Genomic DNA, 18,516 nt, shown 5'->3' with positions numbered 1-18,516 from the left:
TGGCAATGCCAGAGCATTGTCATGTAAGGCAGAGATTGGAGCAAAGATTCTAAAGTTGTTGTTCTTACTTTGAACGGAGATAAAAGCCCAGATATGAGGAGGCTCAGGACCCCTCTGCTCTGATAAATTCCCAGTCTTGGGCTGCCTAGGACTCGCGCACCACCAAGCTGGCAGCTGGAAGAACAAGCACACGAGGAAATAAAAGGTGCCTGAAGTCCCATTTGCTTTATCATCAAGTGTTTCTTTCTTAGTAGCATTATATCCTTTACCCAAGTTAGGTAAAATGTTGCCACCTATTTAGAGTTCTGCTGAGCCACTACTCCAGGGGGACCTTTCGCTTCTATTATACGTGTAATATATTTAAGGATATTTTCAGTGTAAAAGCCAGAAAGGATATATGGTAAGTTAATGAGAGCTATTTCTCAAGGATGAGATTAATAGAGATTTTAACTTTCTACTCTATATATTTATGTATTAAGTTTCTTAAAAAACCACGTGTATTACCTTTTTTTTTTTTTTTTTTTTTTTTTGAGATGGAGTCTTACTGTGTGGCCAGGTTGGAGTACAGTGGTGCGATTTCAGCTCACTGCAACCTCTGCCTCCCGGGTTCAAGCGATTCTCCTGCCTCAGCCTCCCGAGTAGCTGGGACTACAGGCGTGTGCTACCACGCCTAGCTAATTTTTGTGTTTTTGGTAGAGACGAGGTTTCACCATGTTGGCCAGGATGATCTTGATCTCTTGACTTTGTGATCTCCCTGCCTAGGCCTCCCAAAGTGTTGGAATTACAGTCGTGAGCCACCGCGCCCCGCCACGTGTATTACTTTTATAACCAGGGGGAAAAGGTAAAAGCATTCAAAAGGGAAAATAAGGGACAATGTTAATAATGAAGCGGGGATGAGACTGCTGATTGCGACCTCCAACTAACCCTCCTGAATTTTGTCACGAGCTTGAATTACTTTTCCAATACACAGATTTGCTTTAAGAAATCAAAGAAACGTCCCCAAAGCCCAATCTCACTTCTTCAAGTAAAAATAAACTAACAAATCCTTCTACATTGCATGCTTAGGAAAAGTACAGTTTATTTCTAAATTAAATATATACATGGTTTGGGAGATTTACTCATTAAGAAAACACTTTGGTAAGAATAAATTGAGCGTTTACTGAATGGTAGTCTCAGTTCCTGCGGCCCTCCCGCTTATTACCTCATTTGATTTAAAAACAAAAACAAAACGTTCTGAAAGCCAGCTTCAAGGCATTCCTTTGAAGGGAAGGGACTCCCCGACCCAGCGCCTCCCCCGTCACGTGACCCTGTGACCCGGAGCAGCCATCTTAGGCATCGCCTCATAGAAGAACTACATCTTCCAGAACCCTCGCGCCCTGCGTCGTGCTGGCACTTTTACCGGCCGGGCCTTAGAGCGGAGCCTGTAGCCGGGCGCCATCTTTGACGCTGGCAGTCTTGGTTTTCTGCTGGTGCTGCTGCTGGGAGGACGACGGACGGCAGCGGCTAAGCAAGAAGAAAGACGTGGCAGCAAGCGGGAGTCGGGGATAGTGTCATCGGTTCGGTAAAGTTTCTGTTCTCTGGTAACTAGACCCGTTTTTTTGATTCCCGGGTGGCTTGGGGCCGGGGAGGTGGGGGAGAGGGCGAGGGGAGTGGCAGCGGCCTCCCCTCGCCCCTGGGTCGCGGCCTATCCCGGGAAGTCAGAGCGGATCCTCCAGCTTCGCCGTAACGACCCCTCCCCGCCACCTCCCGGCCGCGGCCCTCGCCGGGGCGGGCTGGGAGCCCCAGGCTCCAGCTCACTTTTCCCATCCTCCCCACCCCCACCCCCCTTCACCCCACCCCCACGGCGCCTGCTCCTTTCCCAGCCAGCCTTTCTCCCCTCCCCCACATCCGGTGTTCGCTAATCTGGGGGAGCCCGGAGCAGCCCCCGAAAGCCGACTGTTCCCCCGAATCCGAAGAGAGAACTGACACTAGATTGCTTTCTTCGGGGCAACAGTTTCTCTAGTTGAGCGGACCCTCACTGCCTAAATCAATCAGACTGAGTGCCGGGCGCTGAATTTACCTACTCTCATTCCTCTCCAGGGTCCCACTACTTTGGAGCTTGTCTCAAACTCCACATACAGAAAGCCACCGACCTTATTCCGGTATCCTACACCCATTCCCCACCCTCATTACACTCCCACCCCTGGCCCTCAGCGTCGGAGTCAAGAGCAACAGGGACACTTCCGTTCTCCTTGTAGGATTGGTGAAACCGTAATGAAGAACACCCCTAAACTCCCATAATCGGTGCGGATTCCTATGGGGAAGGCCTATATTGTTGACATCTTCCAGGCCTTGGTTCTGGACCTTGAGAAGGAGGCTGTGGAACTAGAGATAGCGATGCTTTTTAGGGTAAATGTATGTAGGTATTGGGGGAAGGGGAGGGATCAATCGAAAAGAAATGGAAGTGGTTTAAAGTTCATATTTCACTTTTTGCTATCCCTATAGCGTCCAACTTGTGAGTTACTTACAGGCTGTAAAAGCTTCTCCAGTCTAAAAATATCTGAAAACTAAACTTGAATTAACTCTTGATACAAATAGTACTTTGAAAATGCAGCATTTAACCTTGTTTTAAAATTTTATTCTCAAAGCATTTTTTTCCAGCCAGTTACATTTTTAAAAGGTTGTATTACTTTTAGTTAGAACTGAAAGGGCTCAACTAGCATTTGCTGTGACCAGTATGCGGAGTCTGTGTTGGCTTTCCAGAATTGACTTTTTGGGTTGTATTGGCAAATCACAGTCCTAAATGATGAATGTTGAATGATGCACTATGTTTTTGTTTAAATGAGATTTCCTGAAAATAGTTAATTTCAGAATTAAGGGAAATTGATGTCGCTATCATGAGGCATCATAAAAATACATATTTTAAAAGGCGAAGGCATTTCAAGCAGATATAGTTCTTGATGAAGCAGAAAGACCATGGATCTGGGATTTGGAAGACCTGGCTACTAGCTGCTACTAACCAACTCTGTGACTCTGGGAAAGGGGGACTCAGTTCTTAACTTCTGTAACATGAGGACACTGGACTATTTGAATTCAGAACTTAGAAAATTGGAAGGGACCTTAAAGCCCTCTAAGAAAGAGTTCGGGAATGTTCTCCATTGCTGTCACTTTTCCTCCAAAAATAACCGGGCTTGGAAGTTATTGGTCCAGTGGGAATTTGATTCCCCATAGAAATTGGAGAAAAGGTAATGCAAGTAGAGAGGGACAGCTGTATTTCTTCTTGAGTTATAAACCCTCTAACGGATTCTGGTACGAATTGTGGAGACATAAAGAGAATGAGTGTATGTACTTTAAGTGTACCAGTTTCCTCACTCTCTCCTGGCAGAAGATGCAGCACTTTTAGTGATTCTGGGATTCTGGGATGTGTTCCTATTAATTCTAATACAGATGAAGAAGATGTGGTAGAGGAAAAGATGGTAGCAGAAGGAGTGAATAAAGAGGCCAAACAGCCTGCTAAAAAGAAAAGAAAGAAGGGTTTGCGAATTAAGGGGAAAAGGCGTCGAAAAAAACTGATTCTTGCGAAGAAGTTTAGTAAGGATTTGGGATCTGGGAGGCCTGTTGCAGATGCCCCTGCTTTGTTAGCTTCCAATGACGCTGAGCAGGATGAAGAAAGTCTTTTTGAGAGCAATATAGAAAAACAGATCTATCTGCCTAGTACTAGAGCCAAGACCTCCATTGTGTGGCACTTCTTTCATGTTGACCCCCAGTACACCTGGCGGGCTATTTGTAACCTCTGTGAGAAAAGCGTCAGCAGGGGTAAACCAGGTAGCCATCTTGGTACATCTACTCTTCAGCGACATCTGCAAGCAAGGCATTCACCTCACTGGACCAGAGCCAACAAGTTTGGAGTTACTAGTGGAGAGGAGGACTTTACCTTGGATGTATCTTTATCTCCCTCTTCTGGAAGCAATGGAAGCTTTGAATATATTCCTACTGATCCACTAGATGATAATAGAATGGGTAAGAAGCATGATAAATCAGCATCTGATGCCCTAAGGGCAGAAAGAGGGAGATTTCTCATCAAAAGTAACATTGTCAAGCATGCTTTAATTCCTGGAACTAGAGCCAAGACATCTGCCGTTTGGAATTTTTTTTACACTGATCCTCAGCACATCTCAAGAGCTGTGTGTAATATATGTAAAAGAAGTGTGAGCCGGGGTAGGCCAGGGTCCCACTTAGGGACTTCAACACTTCAACGACACCTGCAAGCCACACATCCTATCCATTGGGCTGTTGCCAACAAAGACAGTGGTGCTGTTGCAAATGGATTAGATGAAGCTGAGACTGAGAGAAGTGATCTCTTGAGTGATGCCTTGCATGGAGAGAAGTCTACAGGCAGCCAAGATTTAACAGCTGAGGACCTTAGTGACTCTGATTCAGATGAACCTATATTAGAGGTTGAAAATAGATCTGAAAGTCCTATTCCCGTTGCAGAGCAAGGCACTCTGATGCATGCGCAGGAGAGAGAAACAACATCTGGAAATCCAGTCTCAAGTCAAATAAGTCAGGCAATTATCCAAATGATTGTGGAGGATATGCATCCTTACAACTACTTCTCAACCCCAGCCTTTCAGAGGTTCATGCAGATTGTGGCCCCTGATTATAGGTTGCCATCAGAGGCTTACTTTTTCACTAAGGCTGTACCTCAGTTATATGATTGTGTCAGAGAAAAAATTTTCTTAACTTTAGAGAATGTTCAAAGCCAAAAAATACACCTGACTGTTGACATATGGACCCATGACCCATCCACTGACTATTTTATTGTGACTGTACACTGGGTTTCTTTGGAAACTGCATCTTTTCTCAATAATGGCAGGATCCCCGATTTTAGAAAGTGGGCAGTGCTTTGTGTTACAGGTTTGGCTAAAGACTGTTTGATAACCAATATTTTACAAGAATTAAATGACCAGATTGGTCTGTGGCTTTCTCCAAATTTCCTTATCCCTAGCTTCATTGTTTCTGACAATTCCTCTAATGTGGTACACGCAATCAAAGATGGTGGTTTTACCCATGTGCCATGCTTCCTGCATTGTTTAAATATGGTCATTCAGGACTTTTTCTGTGAGCACAAAAGCATTGAGAATATGTTAGTGGCTGCTAGGAAAACCTGTCATCATTTTAGTCATTCGGTCAAGGCCCGTCAGATACTGCAAGAGTTCCAAAATGATCACCAACTTCCATGGAAGAATTTGAAGCAGGATGAAACTGGCCATTGGATTTCTACTTTTTATATGTTAAAATGGCTCTTGGAGCATTGCTACTCAGTTCACCATAGTCTTGGTAGAGCCAGTGGAGTTGTGCTCACCTCCCTTCAGTGGACTCTAATGACTTATGTTTGTGATATTCTTACGCCATTTGAGGAGGCTACCCAGAAAGTGAGCGTGAAGACCGCAGGATTGAATCAGGTGCTACCCCTAATCCATCACCTACTCCTTTCCTTGCAGAAACTCAGAGAAGATTTTCAAGTCAGAGGTATTACTCAGGCCCTCAATCTGGTGGATAGTTTATCTCTGAAACTTGAAACGGATACCCTACTAAGTGCCATGCTTAAATCCAAGCCCTGTATCTTGGCTACTTTGTTAGACCCTTGCTTTAAAAACAGTTTGGAAGACTTTTTTCCTCAAGGTGCTGATTTAGAAACTTATAAGCAGTTCCTTGCAGAAGAGGTCTGTAATTATATGGAATCTTCACCAGAGATCTGCCAAATTCCAACTTCAGAAGCTTCTTGTCCCTCAGTTACAGTAGGAACTGATTCATTTACCTCATCTCTAAAAGAAGGCACCTCCAATTCAGGTTCCGTCAATAGCTCAGCTGTAGACAGTTGTGCCCTTGGAAGCAAAAGCTTCATGTTCCCTTCTGCTGTAGCAGTTGTGGATGAGTACTTCAAAGAGAAGTATTCAGAGCTCTCAGGAGGTGATGACCCTTTAATTTACTGGCAGAGGAAGATAAGCATATGGCCAGCTTTGACCCAGGTTGCCATCCAGTATCTAAGTTGCCCCATGTGTAGTTGGCAATCTGAATGTATCTTTACTAAAAATAGCCACTTTCATCCAAAACAGATCATGAGCCTGGACTTTGACAATATAGAACAACTGATGTTTCTGAAAATGAACTTGAAAAATGTTAACTACGATTATTCTACATTGGTTCTGAGCTGGGATCCTGAGAATGAAGTTGTTCAAAGCAATGAAAAAGAAATACTGCCTTAATTTCTTTTTCTCCGTTTAAAATGGGCAACCTTTTGCTGTGTTACTGTATCTTAATAGCTATAGTTGTTAAATATAATCATTATCTTTATAAACACATCTGGGGAAACCTGAAATCACAAAAGGGCTGAAAATTCCTCAGAGGCAATATAATTTTGATAAAATGAAGATTAAAAATTTCATAGCTATAACTCATTGTCGCTAGCACTTGAAAATTTTGCTTATACCAATGAGAGAGAAAAGATATTTTTAATTAAAAAAAATATAGTGCAGCATTGAAAGGCCTTAGGCTTTCTGCCTGGTAGATTGAACTAGTAATTGATTTTAAGTAAAATTTCCCCCACCATGGGAAATTGTATTGCTCTGAAACCAACGAAATGAGAAAGAAGTACTCTAGGCTGGCATTCCTCCTGCCTCTGTTTTTCTGTTTCCTTAAAAACCCTGATGCTTAATTACAACTTGGCAAAAAGAAAACCCGTGAAATTGTTTTATATTTGGAAATTTCTAATTGCCTCCTCATACTGGTCAGCTTTATAATTTCAAATTGTCGAGTGTGATAGTGTTACCCTTTATATTTAGAATTGGATCTTACATAAAAGGGAAATATTAGAAAACAATTAGGAAAATATACTTTTAGTCTTTAAATACATGTTTTAACCTTTACAAAATATTATAAAAATAACAAGGATTGTGTAGGTACTTTCAAATGATTTATGGGTAAAAACAGACTAAAACGTTTGCAAGAATTGGAGAAGATTGAATGGGAATTGTAATGAGAACCCTTTGAACATGCTTGGAAAAACCCAGTAGATATTTCCCAAAAATTGTTTCTATAATTTTAGGTAATCTTTTTAAAAACATACTTAATGACCCATAATACTGTATTAACTGTGCGGTTGTTTCGGCCATTGAATTCTTAATGAAAACTAACAGGTCGGTATTTTTATGTGTTAGGAATCATTGGTGAAATGAGTGAATTGATCTCGTTTTAAGATCCCTTTTTACTCTGAAAGTATGTTTCTGTGATTGAGTAGGAGGCCAGAAAGTGATGACTTTAGTAAAAGTCTATTAAAAGTTTCAGACTGAATAACTAATGTGAGATCCCAATTTTTCCTTTTTTTCATTTTAGATTTGGGGATATTCCCTGCCCAAAAAATTCCTGGAAAATTGACTAGTATTAAGTGTGAGTAAAAGGTGTCCACTTTTTTTTTTAAGTTTTGACTTTAGTTTTGTCTTGGATAGTATTTGGCAAGATTTAGCCTAGAAATTATGTAGTATTTATTACATGAGAATCAAAATTGCTTTGTTACTGGGCTGGTTTCAAAGTTTAGAACTCATTTCTATGTATCAAAATAAGGGTTTTTTTTTTGTTTTTGTTTTTGATTTTTTTTTTTAATTCTTAAATGGTAAATACGCCATTGTGAAGTGAAATCTCAACTCCAAAAGTTTACCCTTTTACTAACTGGAGTAAATATATACTTACAAAGTCTTTAGCTGTAGCCATTAGTAGTAAAGAATTTGGACCTAGGCTGCGTAAGCAAGCCTTTCCAGGGCCACTATTTAATGGCAAACCAGTGACACTGGTGTTGATACAAAATCAGAAATAAATTTTCCCTTAGATAAAGCTTTCTGTGTTTTGACAGTGCCAGTTTAGAATGGCTATAATGCTGCTCTGCCTTCTACAGCTTGCTGCACCACTCTGTAGTTACTCTATTACCATACGTTTCTATCTTTTTTGGTTAAACACTCCCTGATGACGATGATGGATTTATATACATACATCCATATTATACATATTGATATATGTGTAAGGATTTACCTTCGTCTTTATTTTGTGGGCTGGGCAAAATTTAGTGCAACAATAAGTTCATGATACTTTGGTATAAGAGTAAGTTCTTTATTTTTATAATGAACCCAAATCTAAAGTCTTTTATAGTGCATTTTAAAAGGGGAAACTTACCCAAATGTTATATTTCTATACATTTGTGTATATATGTGTGTGTGTGTATAAGCCAGTTAGTATATATCTGTATGTATATTATATACATAAAACACTATATTTTTACATACAAGTATGCTTTTATTATACAGATAATAAAGATGGGGGAAGGTTTCTGTTTTTTTCTTAATAGGTGAAGAAATCTTGAAGACCAGAAATTGGATCTTACTGAAAAACTGATGGTTTTTTTTGTTTTTTTTTAAATTATATTGTTCAGCTATGGAAGATGGATTTTTTTTTTCATGATCCTTTGACTCTCAAGTTCATCTTTAAATGAACTCTTTTTGTTTTTGTTTTTGTTTTTGTTTTTGAGGAGATAACTAACCCTAGCTGTCTCCAGTCTGACAAAGGTTATTTGAATGGACTTTATCTCCCAGTAGTTGGGAGATGTTTTAAAAACACATGCTGTGTTTGAATTGTGGCTGAGAGGTTTTCTTGGCAGTGTGAAGAGGAAAATTTTTTCTGCCTCATTATTATTAATTCATGGATTGAGTGTTGGTTCGACCTACAGGCGTAATAGATTGGAACTCAGTGAAGACACAGACGTTCCTGTGAGAACAACCAGCTAATGTAAGTGGGGAAGCAGGCATTTTTGTCATGAAAGGAGTGAACATTCTTGTCATTTAAGGCATAATTTTCATGGATCAGTAAGAAATTAAAAGGTCATTGTTCAGATATTTTTGCTTGTACATAATTGTTTACAAACTTTTAGTTTTTGAATGGAAACATATTTTTTTCTTTCTTTTTTTTTTTTTTTTTTTTTTGGAGACGGAGTTTTACTCTTGTCCCCCAGGCTGGAGTGCAGTGGCGCAATCTTGGCTCACTGCAACCTCCTCCTCCTGGGTTCAAGCAGTTCTCCTGCCTCAGCCTCCTGAGTAGCTGGGATTATAGGCATGCACCACTACACTCAGCTAATTTTTGTATTATTAGTGGAGATGAAGTTCCACCATGTTGGGCCAGGCTGATCTGGAATTCCTGACCTCAGGTGATCCACCAGCCTCAGCCTCCCAAATTGCTGGGATTACAGGCCTGAGCCACTGCCCCTGGCCCATATTTTTTCTTTCTTTGTTTTGATAATATATGTACATTGTAAAAAAGGTAAAAACAGTATAGCCAAAGTGAAATCCTCCTGTAATTCTATCTCCTTGGAGAAAAGCACTGGGTTATTTTGTTTCGTTTTGAAACAGGGTCTTGTGCTCTTGTCACCGAGGCTGGAGTGCAGTGGCATGATCATAGTTCACTGCAACGTCGAACTCCTGGGCTCAAGAGATCCTATTGCTGAAGCCTCCTGAGTAGCTGGGACTACAGGTGCACACCACTGTACTTGGCTGCTTTTTAAAACTTTTTATAGAGATGGAGTCTCCTTGTGTTGCCCAGGCCAGTCTCAAACTCCTGGGTTCAAGCAGTCTTCCTGCCTTGGCCAACCAAAGTGTTGGGATTAAAGGCGTGAGCCACCACGCCTGGCCTCCCATTCCTTTTTAAATAATGATTCTAGATGATTTTATAATCAAGTTCCAGTAATAAACTCTCATTGGGATTTTGACTTGAATTACTTTCGATGTGTGCATTGTTTTGGGGAGAAGTAATTTCTTTAATCCTTTACTCTATTTATTCATTATCCAGGTCTTCTGTGCCTTAGTAGTTTCATAGTTTTTTGGTTTTGTTTTTAATTTAATGTGAGTCTTGCATACTTCTTCATTTTCTTCTTGTATATCTTTTTATTGTGAATTGTCTCTTCCTGTATATCTTTTTACTGTGAATGGTACTGTGTCATCATCTGAATAATTATTGCTGGTATGAAGGATATTTACTGCTTCTTGTAGATCTTATATTTTTATTATTTTCAATTTGTTTTAGTTGATAGATTTTCTAGTTTGCAAGCACGTAATCTGCAGGTTCTGGATTTTTTTTTTTTTTTTTTTTGCCTCATCTTCTTTTTTTTTTTTTTTTTTGAGATGCAGTGTTGCTCTTGTTGCCCAGGCTGGAGTGCAATGGTGCTATCTCGGCTCATTGGAACCTCTGCCTCCTGGGTTCAAGTGATTCTCCTGTCTCAGCCTTCCAAATAGCTGAGATTACAGGCACATGCCACCATGCCCGGCTAATTTTTGTATTTTTAGTAGCGATGGGGTTTCATCATATTGGCCAGGCTGGTCTCAAACTCCTGACCTCAGGTGATCTGCCCATCTCAGCCTCCTAAAATGCTGGGATTACAGGCGTGAGCCATTGTGCCTGGCCTGTCTCATCTTTTTAATATATGTTTGTAATTTATGCCTTTTTTTCCTTTTGAAAAAATTGAGTAAATGTCCTATTCATCAGATATCAAGAAATATTCATTATTGATTTCAAGATGTAGTATTGAGGAAACCACAGAATCAGAATACCCACTTCTGATACAGTAGTGATTTTTTTTTTTTTTTTTTTTTTGAGGCGGAGTCTCACTCTGTTACCCAGGCTGTTGGGGCAATCTTGGCTCACTGCAACCTCTGCCTCCCGGCTGCTTCAGCCTCCCGAGTAGCTGGGACTACAGGTGCCCGCCACCACGCTCGGCTAATTTTTTGTATTTTTAGTAGAGATGGGGTTTCACCATGTTGGCCAGGTTGGTCTCGAACTTCTGACCTCGTGATCTGCCTGCCTCAGCCTTTCAGAGTGCTGGGATTACAGGCATGAGCCACCGTGCCTGGCCAGAATCAAGTTTTAGTACAAAGAAAGCATTTCCCAAGCAATGAGTCTCAAAGGAAAAAAAATAGAAGAGTAATGTAATTAAACTTTCCTTCAAAGAAAGGACAGAAACATATCTCTTATGGTAAGTTTCGAAAGATCAGTATTTCATGGTCCCATAATATGTGTTTGTTTTACATGATGTACTTAACTAATGCAAATGTATGAAGCAGGAATCTGTGGCAATCCAAATTCATCCATCAGAACTCCATCATTGGTTTTTTGTGTCAGTGGAAACACCTTCTGGAATTGCAGGTGCAGATGCTGCCTCATCTAAATAGAACTGTCTTTGTCAGCCACAAGCTCATCACCCAGTGTGTATCCAACTCTGCTTCTAGGTCATCTTCATCGAATTCTGGGCCACCATAACTGCGACTCAGTGCTTCTTGGATTTCATTTGCATCTTCCATCATGTCCACTACCTGGTCTTGTAAATTCTCAATCTGGTCAGTTTTCACTTACTTGTATGCCTTCATTTCCCCTGCTCCCAGTTTCATTGCATCAGCCGTGGTCTTGGTATCCTTCAATGACTGGATGGTGTAATTGACTTGTTCCATGTTGAATGACTGTTGGGTGCGATTCTCCTGCTGTTGCTCATACATCCGCTTTTGTTTTAAAACTCGCAAGGCTTTCTGCGTAACGGTATTCTTTGCAGGACCCCCTCTCATCTTAATCTGGTCCTTACACTTCACTAGCTCAGTATCCAATCTAGAAATCCTGTCAGTGGATTCTGCCCTGCTGTCCACCATGCCAATGCAGTCATTCAGGCTGGGCGACGGAGCTTTAATTTCACTTTCCTGAAGAATCAGTTCATCTTGAGCAACTGTGAAGAAACCCAAACACCTTTTTTTCTTTCTTTCTTTTTTTTTTTTTTTTTGTCTCGCTCTGTCACCAGGCTGGAGTGCAGTGGCGTAATGTCGGCTCACTGCAGCCTCTGCCTTCCGGGTTTAAGTGATTTCTCCTGCCTCAGCCTCCTGAGTAGCTGGGATTACAGGCATCTGCCATCATGCCCAGCTAATTTTTGTATTTTTTAGTAGAGATTAGGTTTCACCATGTTGGCCAGGTTGGTCTTGAACTCCTGGGCTCAAGTGATCAGCCCGCCTGGGCTTCCCAAAGTGCTGGGATTATAGGCATGAGCCACTGTGCCCAGCCTAACACCTTTTTTTCTTAATGCATATACTAGAACATCAGGAACAGTGTTGAAAGATGGTGAAGACAGTTGAATGGGTGTCCTTTTTTCATTTATCTTGAGTTAGTTTACCTCTAGTGTTTTACCATATTGCATATGCTGATGATTTCTGGTGGTTATGTGCATTTATGCTGGGAAGTACCCTATAGTTTACCAAGTTTTTATTGAGTGGATATTGCACTTCAGGTTCCTTTCTGGTTTTTTTGGTTTTTTTTTTTTTTTAGCTATTTTAATAGTTTAAAAAAGACAACTTCAAATACTTTTCTTCACTTTTTAACCATTTTTTCTTTTTTGAAGTCTTTCAAAAATTACTACAGAATTTTGTTCTTTGTTTTTTACCCCTTTTACTCTATTAAATATAATGAGTTTCCTAATGTTAACCCATTGCTAGTTCCAGAATAAACCTGTTTGATTATGTAGTGTTATTTTTATTTATTTTACTTTAATTTTTATTTAGAGATGGGGTCTCACTGTGTTGCCCAGGCTGGTATCAAACTCCTAGCCTCAAGTCAGTAATCCTCCCAAAGCTATGGGATTACAGGCTTGAGCTACCATACCTGACCATGTTACTATTTTAATATACAGCTAGTTCAGTTTGCTAATGCTTTATTTAGGATTTTTTATCTATCATAAATCAGATGTCCAAAGCAGCTGTTTTAAACATTTTTAAAATTTTTATTTATTTAGAGACAGTGTCTGGCTCTGTTGCCCAGGCTGGAATACAGTGATGTGATCATAGCTCAGTGCAGCCTCAAACTCCTTCAAGTCTTCCTCCAGCATCAGCTCCCTGAGTAGCTGGGATTACAAACGTGACTCACTATGCCTGGCTATTGGTAAAAATATTATGACTGTTTTTTGAGTTTGTAATGTATGTGGCACAAAGTTTTGTTTTGTCTTGCTTTTTTTTTTTTTTTTTTAAGAGATAGAGTCTTGCTCTGCCTCCCAGACTGAAGTGCAGTGATGTGATCATAGCTCACTGCAGTCTCAAACTCCTGGGCTCAGGTGATCCTTCCAGCTCAGCCTCCTGAGTAGCTAGGACCACAGATGCATGGACCACGCCCAGGTAAATTTTTTCTTTTGGGTGGGAGACATGGTCTCACTATGTTGCCCAGGCTTATTTATTTATTTTTCAAAAGAGGGTCTTGCCCTATTGCCTAGACCAGAGTGCAGTGGTGCAGTCACGACTCACTGCAGCCTCGACCTCTTGGGCTCAAACAGTCCTTCTGCCTCAGCCTCCCAAGCAGCTGGGAGTAAAGACATATGCCGCCATACCTGGCTAATTTTTTAATTTATTGTAGAAACTGGGTCTCATTATGTTGCCCAGGCTGGTCTTGAACTTCTGGGTTCAAGCAGTCCTCTTGTCTCGACCTCCCGAAGTGCTGGCATTACAAGTGTGAGCCACCGTGCCTGGCCTGTTTTTTGTTTTTTTTTTTCTACTTTTATTGAGTACATTTTTGTAAATTCTTTTTCTTAAGTTAGAATACTTTCTTATTTTTCAAAAGTATGAGTACATAGGTGGTATAGAGCTATCTGTGAAATGTAATTTGAAATTTTAAACTTAAAGGTCATAATCTCCTTTAAATTCTGGTTGAATAGCATTTTGTCTTTTGGCATGTAGAGATTCAGATGAGAAGTCTAATAATGTCAAGTCTGATTTTCTTTGTTGTCAATCTGATTTTTCCTGAAAGTTTGTATGATTTTGTCTTTACCATTGGAATTCAAAAATTTCACCATGTCTGTGTATAGCAGAGATGTCTTTAAAGAAAAGTTCTGCCTGGCATTTGATGAGCCCCTTTAATGTGAGGACTCAAGTCCATCAAATTTAGGGAAATGTTCTTACATTGTTTCTTTCATAATCTCTACAAATTCCATTCCTTTTTTGAATTTCTATTTATAGAAATTGAGTTTTCTGGAATTATTTTCATTTCATATACAGTTTCCCTCTTAGTGACATATGTTGGCATTTTTGCTTTGGATCGTGGAGATGTCCTGTCAGTAATCTCTTGTAATTCAGTTATTATGTTTTTCATCAGTGTTTGTTCTGTTCTTTCCTCTACTGAAATCTATTTTTGAAGGTAAGGGCTAGAAATTTGAGTCTTCATCTTCTTCGTCGTCATCACAGTCGTCGTCTTTTTCTTCTTCATTATTACTATTATTTTATTTACTTTTTTGAGAAGGCGTTTCTCCCTTGTTGCTCAGGCTGGAGTGCAATGGCACAATCTTGGCTCACTGCAATTTCCACCTCCCGGGTTCAGGTGATTCTCCTGCCTCAGCCTCCCAAGTAGCTGGAATTACAGGCATGAGCCACCACACCCAGCCTGAGTTTTCTTATTTTTTAAGCTTTGTTTTCTTCTTACTCTTTTTTTTTTTTTTTTTTTTGAGACAGAGTCTTGCTCTGTCTCCCAGGCTGGAGTGCAGTGGCGTGATCTCGGTTCACTGCAACCTCTACCTCCAGGGTTCAAATGATTCTTTTGCCTCAGCCTCCCGAGTAACTGGGACAATAGGCGCACACCACCGCGCCCGGCTAATTTTTTATATTTTTAGTAGACACGGTGTTTTACCATATTGGCCAGACTGGTCTCGAACTCCTGACCTTGTGATCTACCCATCTCTGAAATCCCAGGTTGCTGGGATTACTGAGCCACCGCACCCAGCCCCACTCCTTTTTCATAGTGGTATGTTCATTTGTAGCAATGCTATATCCTTTAAAACTTGCTGAGCGCATGAGGATTTTAAAATAATATCTCCTTTTTCCTACATTAACTTCTAGAGAGTGGGTTGAGAAGGTCCTGTTATTTTTCTTGGCTTCATATTTTCAAGCAGTTATTTTCTGTTGAAAAGTAACCAGGTTAACTGGGTGCGGTGGCTCATGCCTGTAATTCTAGCACTTTGTGAGGCTGAGGCGGGCAGATCACTTGAGGTCAGGAGTTCGAGACCAATCTGGCCAACATGGTGAAACCCTGTCTCTACTAAAAATACAAAAATTAGCCAGGCGTAGTGGCAGGCGCTTGTAATTCCAGCTACTCAGGAGGCTGAGGCGGGAGAATTGCTTGAACCCAGGAGGTGGAGGTTGCAGTAAGTCAAGATCATGCCACTGCACTCCAGCTTGGGCAACAAAGCAAGACTCTGTCTCAAAAAAAAAAAAAAAAAAAAAAGTAACTGGGTTTTTCTTGGCAACCTGGATACTTTTTTTTTCCTTTTAAACTTAAGAAATGTATGAATGTGCATCTTTGTTTCGTGTTTTTGCATGGGATGGTATTTATTATAAAGTAATTGGAGCATCATTTAAAAGCTGGAGTGGATTTTTTTGTTTTTGTTTTTGGTTTTGGTTTTTTTAGAGATGAGGTCTCTCTGTTGCCCTGTTCTTGAACTCCTGGCCTCTGTGATCCTCTTGCCTTGGCCTCTCAAAGTGCTATGGTTATAGGCAAGAGCCACTGCACCTCGCCTTGCCGTTTTCTTGAATAGCAATTATATTTGTTTTTTCCCTAGTGAAAGTTACAGAAGCTTAGTGTATGAAGATGATAGATAAAGAAACTTTTCTTTTTTTTTTTTTTTTTTTTTTTTTTGAGACGGAGTCTCGCTCTGTCGCCCAGGCTGGAGTGCAGTGGCCGGATCTCAGCTCACTGCAAGCTCCGCCTCCCGGGTTCACGCCATTCTCCTGCCTCAGCCTCCCGAGTAGCTGGGACTACAGGCGCTCGCCACCTCGCCCGGCTAGTTTTTTTTTTGTATTTTTTAGTAGAGACGGGGTTTCACCGTGTTAGCCAGGATGGTCTCGATCTCCTGACCTCGTGATCCGCCCGTTTCGGCCTCCCAAAGTGCTGGGATTACAGGCTTGAGCCACCGCGCCCGGCCAAAGAAACTTTTCTTTTTGTCTTTATCTCTTACTTTTTCTTGTTTTACATTGTAGCTCTTAGATCTGGTTTTTTTTTTTTGAGATGGAGTCTTGCCCAGGCAAGGCTGGAGTGCAGTGGCGCGATCTCAGCTCACTGCAACCTCCACCTCCGGGGTTTATGCCATTCTCCTGCCTCAGCCTCCCGAGTAGCTGGGACCGCAGGCGCCCGGCTAATTTTTTGTATTTTTAGTAGAGACAGGGTTTCACTGGGTCAGCCAGGATGGTCTTGAGCTCCTGACCTTGTGGTGTGCCCACCTTGGCCTCCCAAAGTGCTGGGATTACAGTCGTGAGCCACTACACCCGGCCAGCTCTTAGATCTTATGAAGGAGTTTTTATCTGTTGAAACATTAGTAAGGGAGTGTTATCTACTCAGGATTCCATTTCTCCACACTCCGCCCAACTTTGGGGCTCTTTGCAGAAGCTGATTTGAAAATTAGTTGTGGACCAGATGGCTCACGCCTGTAATCCCAGCACTTTGAGAGGCTGAGGCCGGTGGATCACCTGAGGTCAGGAGTTCCAGACCAGCCTGGCCACCATGGTGAAACCCCATCTCTACTAAAAATACAAAAATAAATTATCAGGGTGTGGTGGTAGGCACCTGTAATCCCAGCAACTTGGGAGGCTGAGGCAAGAGAATCGCTTGAAACCAGAAGGTGGAGGTTGCAGTGAGCCGAGGTTGCACCACTGCACTCCAGCAGCCTGGGTGGAAGAGTGAAACTCCGTCTCAAAAAAAGAAAAAAAATTAGCCAGGTGTGGTGGTGGGCACCTGTAATTCCAGCTACTTGGGAGGCTGAGGCAGGAGAATTGCTTGAACCCAAGAGGCAGAGGTTGCAGTCAGCTGAGATCATGCCATTGCACTTCATCCTGGGCAACAAGAGCAAAACTTGAAACTCCATCTCCAAAAAAATAAATAAATAAAATTGTAAATAAAATTGCCAAAAAATTGTAAATTCTGCTGTGTCTTTGCATTTCATAGTTACCATTTTATTGTTTCAGTTACTTTGTTGCTGGTCTTTCTGAAACCGGTAACAGTTTCAAATATATTCTTTGGAATGTTGATATCATGAGTGAAATTGACCTCTAAGCCTTTTATTCCCCTTCATAACTTTTTTTTTTTTTTTTTTTTTTGAGACAGAATCTTGCTCTGTTGCCTAGTCTGGAGTGCAGTGGCAAGATGGTGGCTCACTGCAACCTCTGCCCCTGGGTTCAAGCGGTTCTTGTGCCTCAGCCACCCGAGTAGCTGGGACTACAGGTGTGAGCTACCACGCCTGGCTAATTTTTTGCATTTTCAGTAGAGATGGGGTTTCGCCATGTTGGCCAGGCTGGTCTTGAACTCCTGACCTCAAATGACTTTTTATTATTACTAAACTTTTTCTTTTGTTGCATATACGTCTGAAAATTATTCAGATAGCCTTTTTTTTTTTTGGACAGGTCTCACTCACTGTCACCCAGGCTGGAGTGCAGTGGTGTGTTCTTGGTTCATTGCAACCTCCATCTCCTGTGTTCAAGTGATTCTCCCACCTCAGCCTCCTGAGTTGCTGGAACTACAGATGTGTGCCACCATGCCTGGCTAATTTTTGTATTTTTTGGTGGAGATGAGGTTTCACCATGTTGGCCAGGCTGGTCTTGAACTACTGACCTCAAGTGATCCACCCACCTCGGCCTCCCAAGGTGTTGGGATTACAAGCGTGAGCCATCACCCTGGGCCTTAATTTTTATTTTAAATTCAGGGGTGCATGTGCAGGATGTGCAGGTTTGTTACACAGGTAAATGTATGTCGTGGGGGTTTGTTGTACAGATTATTTCATCACCCAGGTATTAAGCCTCGTATCCGTTAGTTATTTTTCCTGGTCCTCTTCCTCCTCCCGCCTTCTACCTTCTGATAGGCTCCAGCATTTGTTGTTCCCCTCTGTGTCCATGTGTTCTCAGCATTTAGCTCCCACTTACAAGTGAGAACATGCTGTATTTGGTTTCCTGTTTCTGCGTTAGTTTGCTAAGGATAATAGCCTCTGGCTCCATTCATGTCCCTGCAAAGGACATGATTTTGTTCCTTTTCATTGGCTGCATACTATTCCATGTTTTGTGATTTTTCAGACTTCTGTCTTGTTGCTTCCCATCCTCACCAGCATTTAGTGCTTTCGATATTTTGGATTTTAGCCATTTTTATTTTTTTTTATTATTATTTTTTGAGACGGAGTCTCAGTCTGTTGTCCAGGCTGGAGTATAGTGGCACGATCTTGGCTCACTGCAGCCTCTGCCTCCCAGATTCAAATGATTCTCCTGTCTCTGCCTCCTGAGTAGCTGGGATTACAGGTGTGTGCTACCACGGCCAGCTAATTTTTGTATTTTTAGTAGAGACGGGGTCTCACCATGTTTGCCAAGCCCATCTTGAACTCCTGACCTCAGATGACCCAACTGCCTCGGCCTCCCAAAGTGCTGGGGTTACAGGTGTGAGCCACTGTGCCTGAATGGA

At 41.4% G+C, this 18,516-nt stretch overlaps 2 protein-coding genes and 1 pseudogene across 4 annotated transcripts; 2 read left to right on the top strand and 1 right to left on the bottom strand.

Annotated features, from left to right (window-relative positions):
• Positions 1-2,400: 2,400 nt before the first annotated feature.
• ZBED6 (zinc finger BED-type containing 6) lies at positions 2,401-17,650 on the top strand. Of its 3 annotated transcripts, XM_073011613.1 has the most exons (4): positions 2,401-8,814; positions 11,301-11,408; positions 13,072-13,214; positions 17,475-17,650. In XM_073011613.1, exon 1 carries the CDS (start codon positions 3,315-3,317, stop codon positions 6,246-6,248), a length of 2,934 nt encoding a protein of 977 aa, XP_072867714.1. In that variant the 5' UTR covers positions 2,401-3,314; the 3' UTR covers positions 6,249-8,814; positions 11,301-11,408; positions 13,072-13,214; positions 17,475-17,650. The 3 variants fall into 3 exon arrangements, with proteins under 3 accessions (XP_072867714.1, XP_072867715.1, XP_072867716.1); XM_073011614.1 differs by lacking the exon at positions 13,072-13,214; XM_073011615.1 differs by lacking the exons at positions 11,301-11,408; positions 13,072-13,214 and adding an exon at positions 9,432-9,552.
• Positions 7,901-7,999, top strand: LOC140710255 (uncharacterized). Its single transcript, XM_073011619.1, has one exon. The coding sequence runs from the start codon at positions 7,901-7,903 to the stop codon at positions 7,997-7,999; it is 99 nt and encodes a 32-aa protein (XP_072867720.1).
• On the bottom strand, positions 10,954-11,906 carry LOC103231024 (charged multivesicular body protein 5 pseudogene; annotated as a pseudogene).
• Positions 17,651-18,516: the final 866 nt, after the last annotated feature.

This window comes from Chlorocebus sabaeus, chromosome 25 (genome assembly GCF_047675955.1).
Source record: "Chlorocebus sabaeus isolate Y175 chromosome 25, mChlSab1.0.hap1, whole genome shotgun sequence".
NCBI lineage: Eukaryota > Metazoa > Chordata > Mammalia > Primates > Cercopithecidae > Chlorocebus > Chlorocebus sabaeus.
Note: the sequence above shows the minus strand (reverse complement) of the source record. Positions and strands in the feature narration are given on the sequence as shown.

What these genes read in the sequence shown, in the direction of transcription:
- ZBED6 (XM_073011614.1), top strand. Translation starts at nt 3,315, where the DNA reads ATGAGTGTATGTACTTTAAGTGTACCAGTTTCCTCACTCTCTCCTGGC.
- LOC140710255 (XM_073011619.1), top strand. Translation starts at nt 7,901, where the DNA reads ATGGCTATAATGCTGCTCTGCCTTCTACAGCTTGCTGCACCACTCTGT.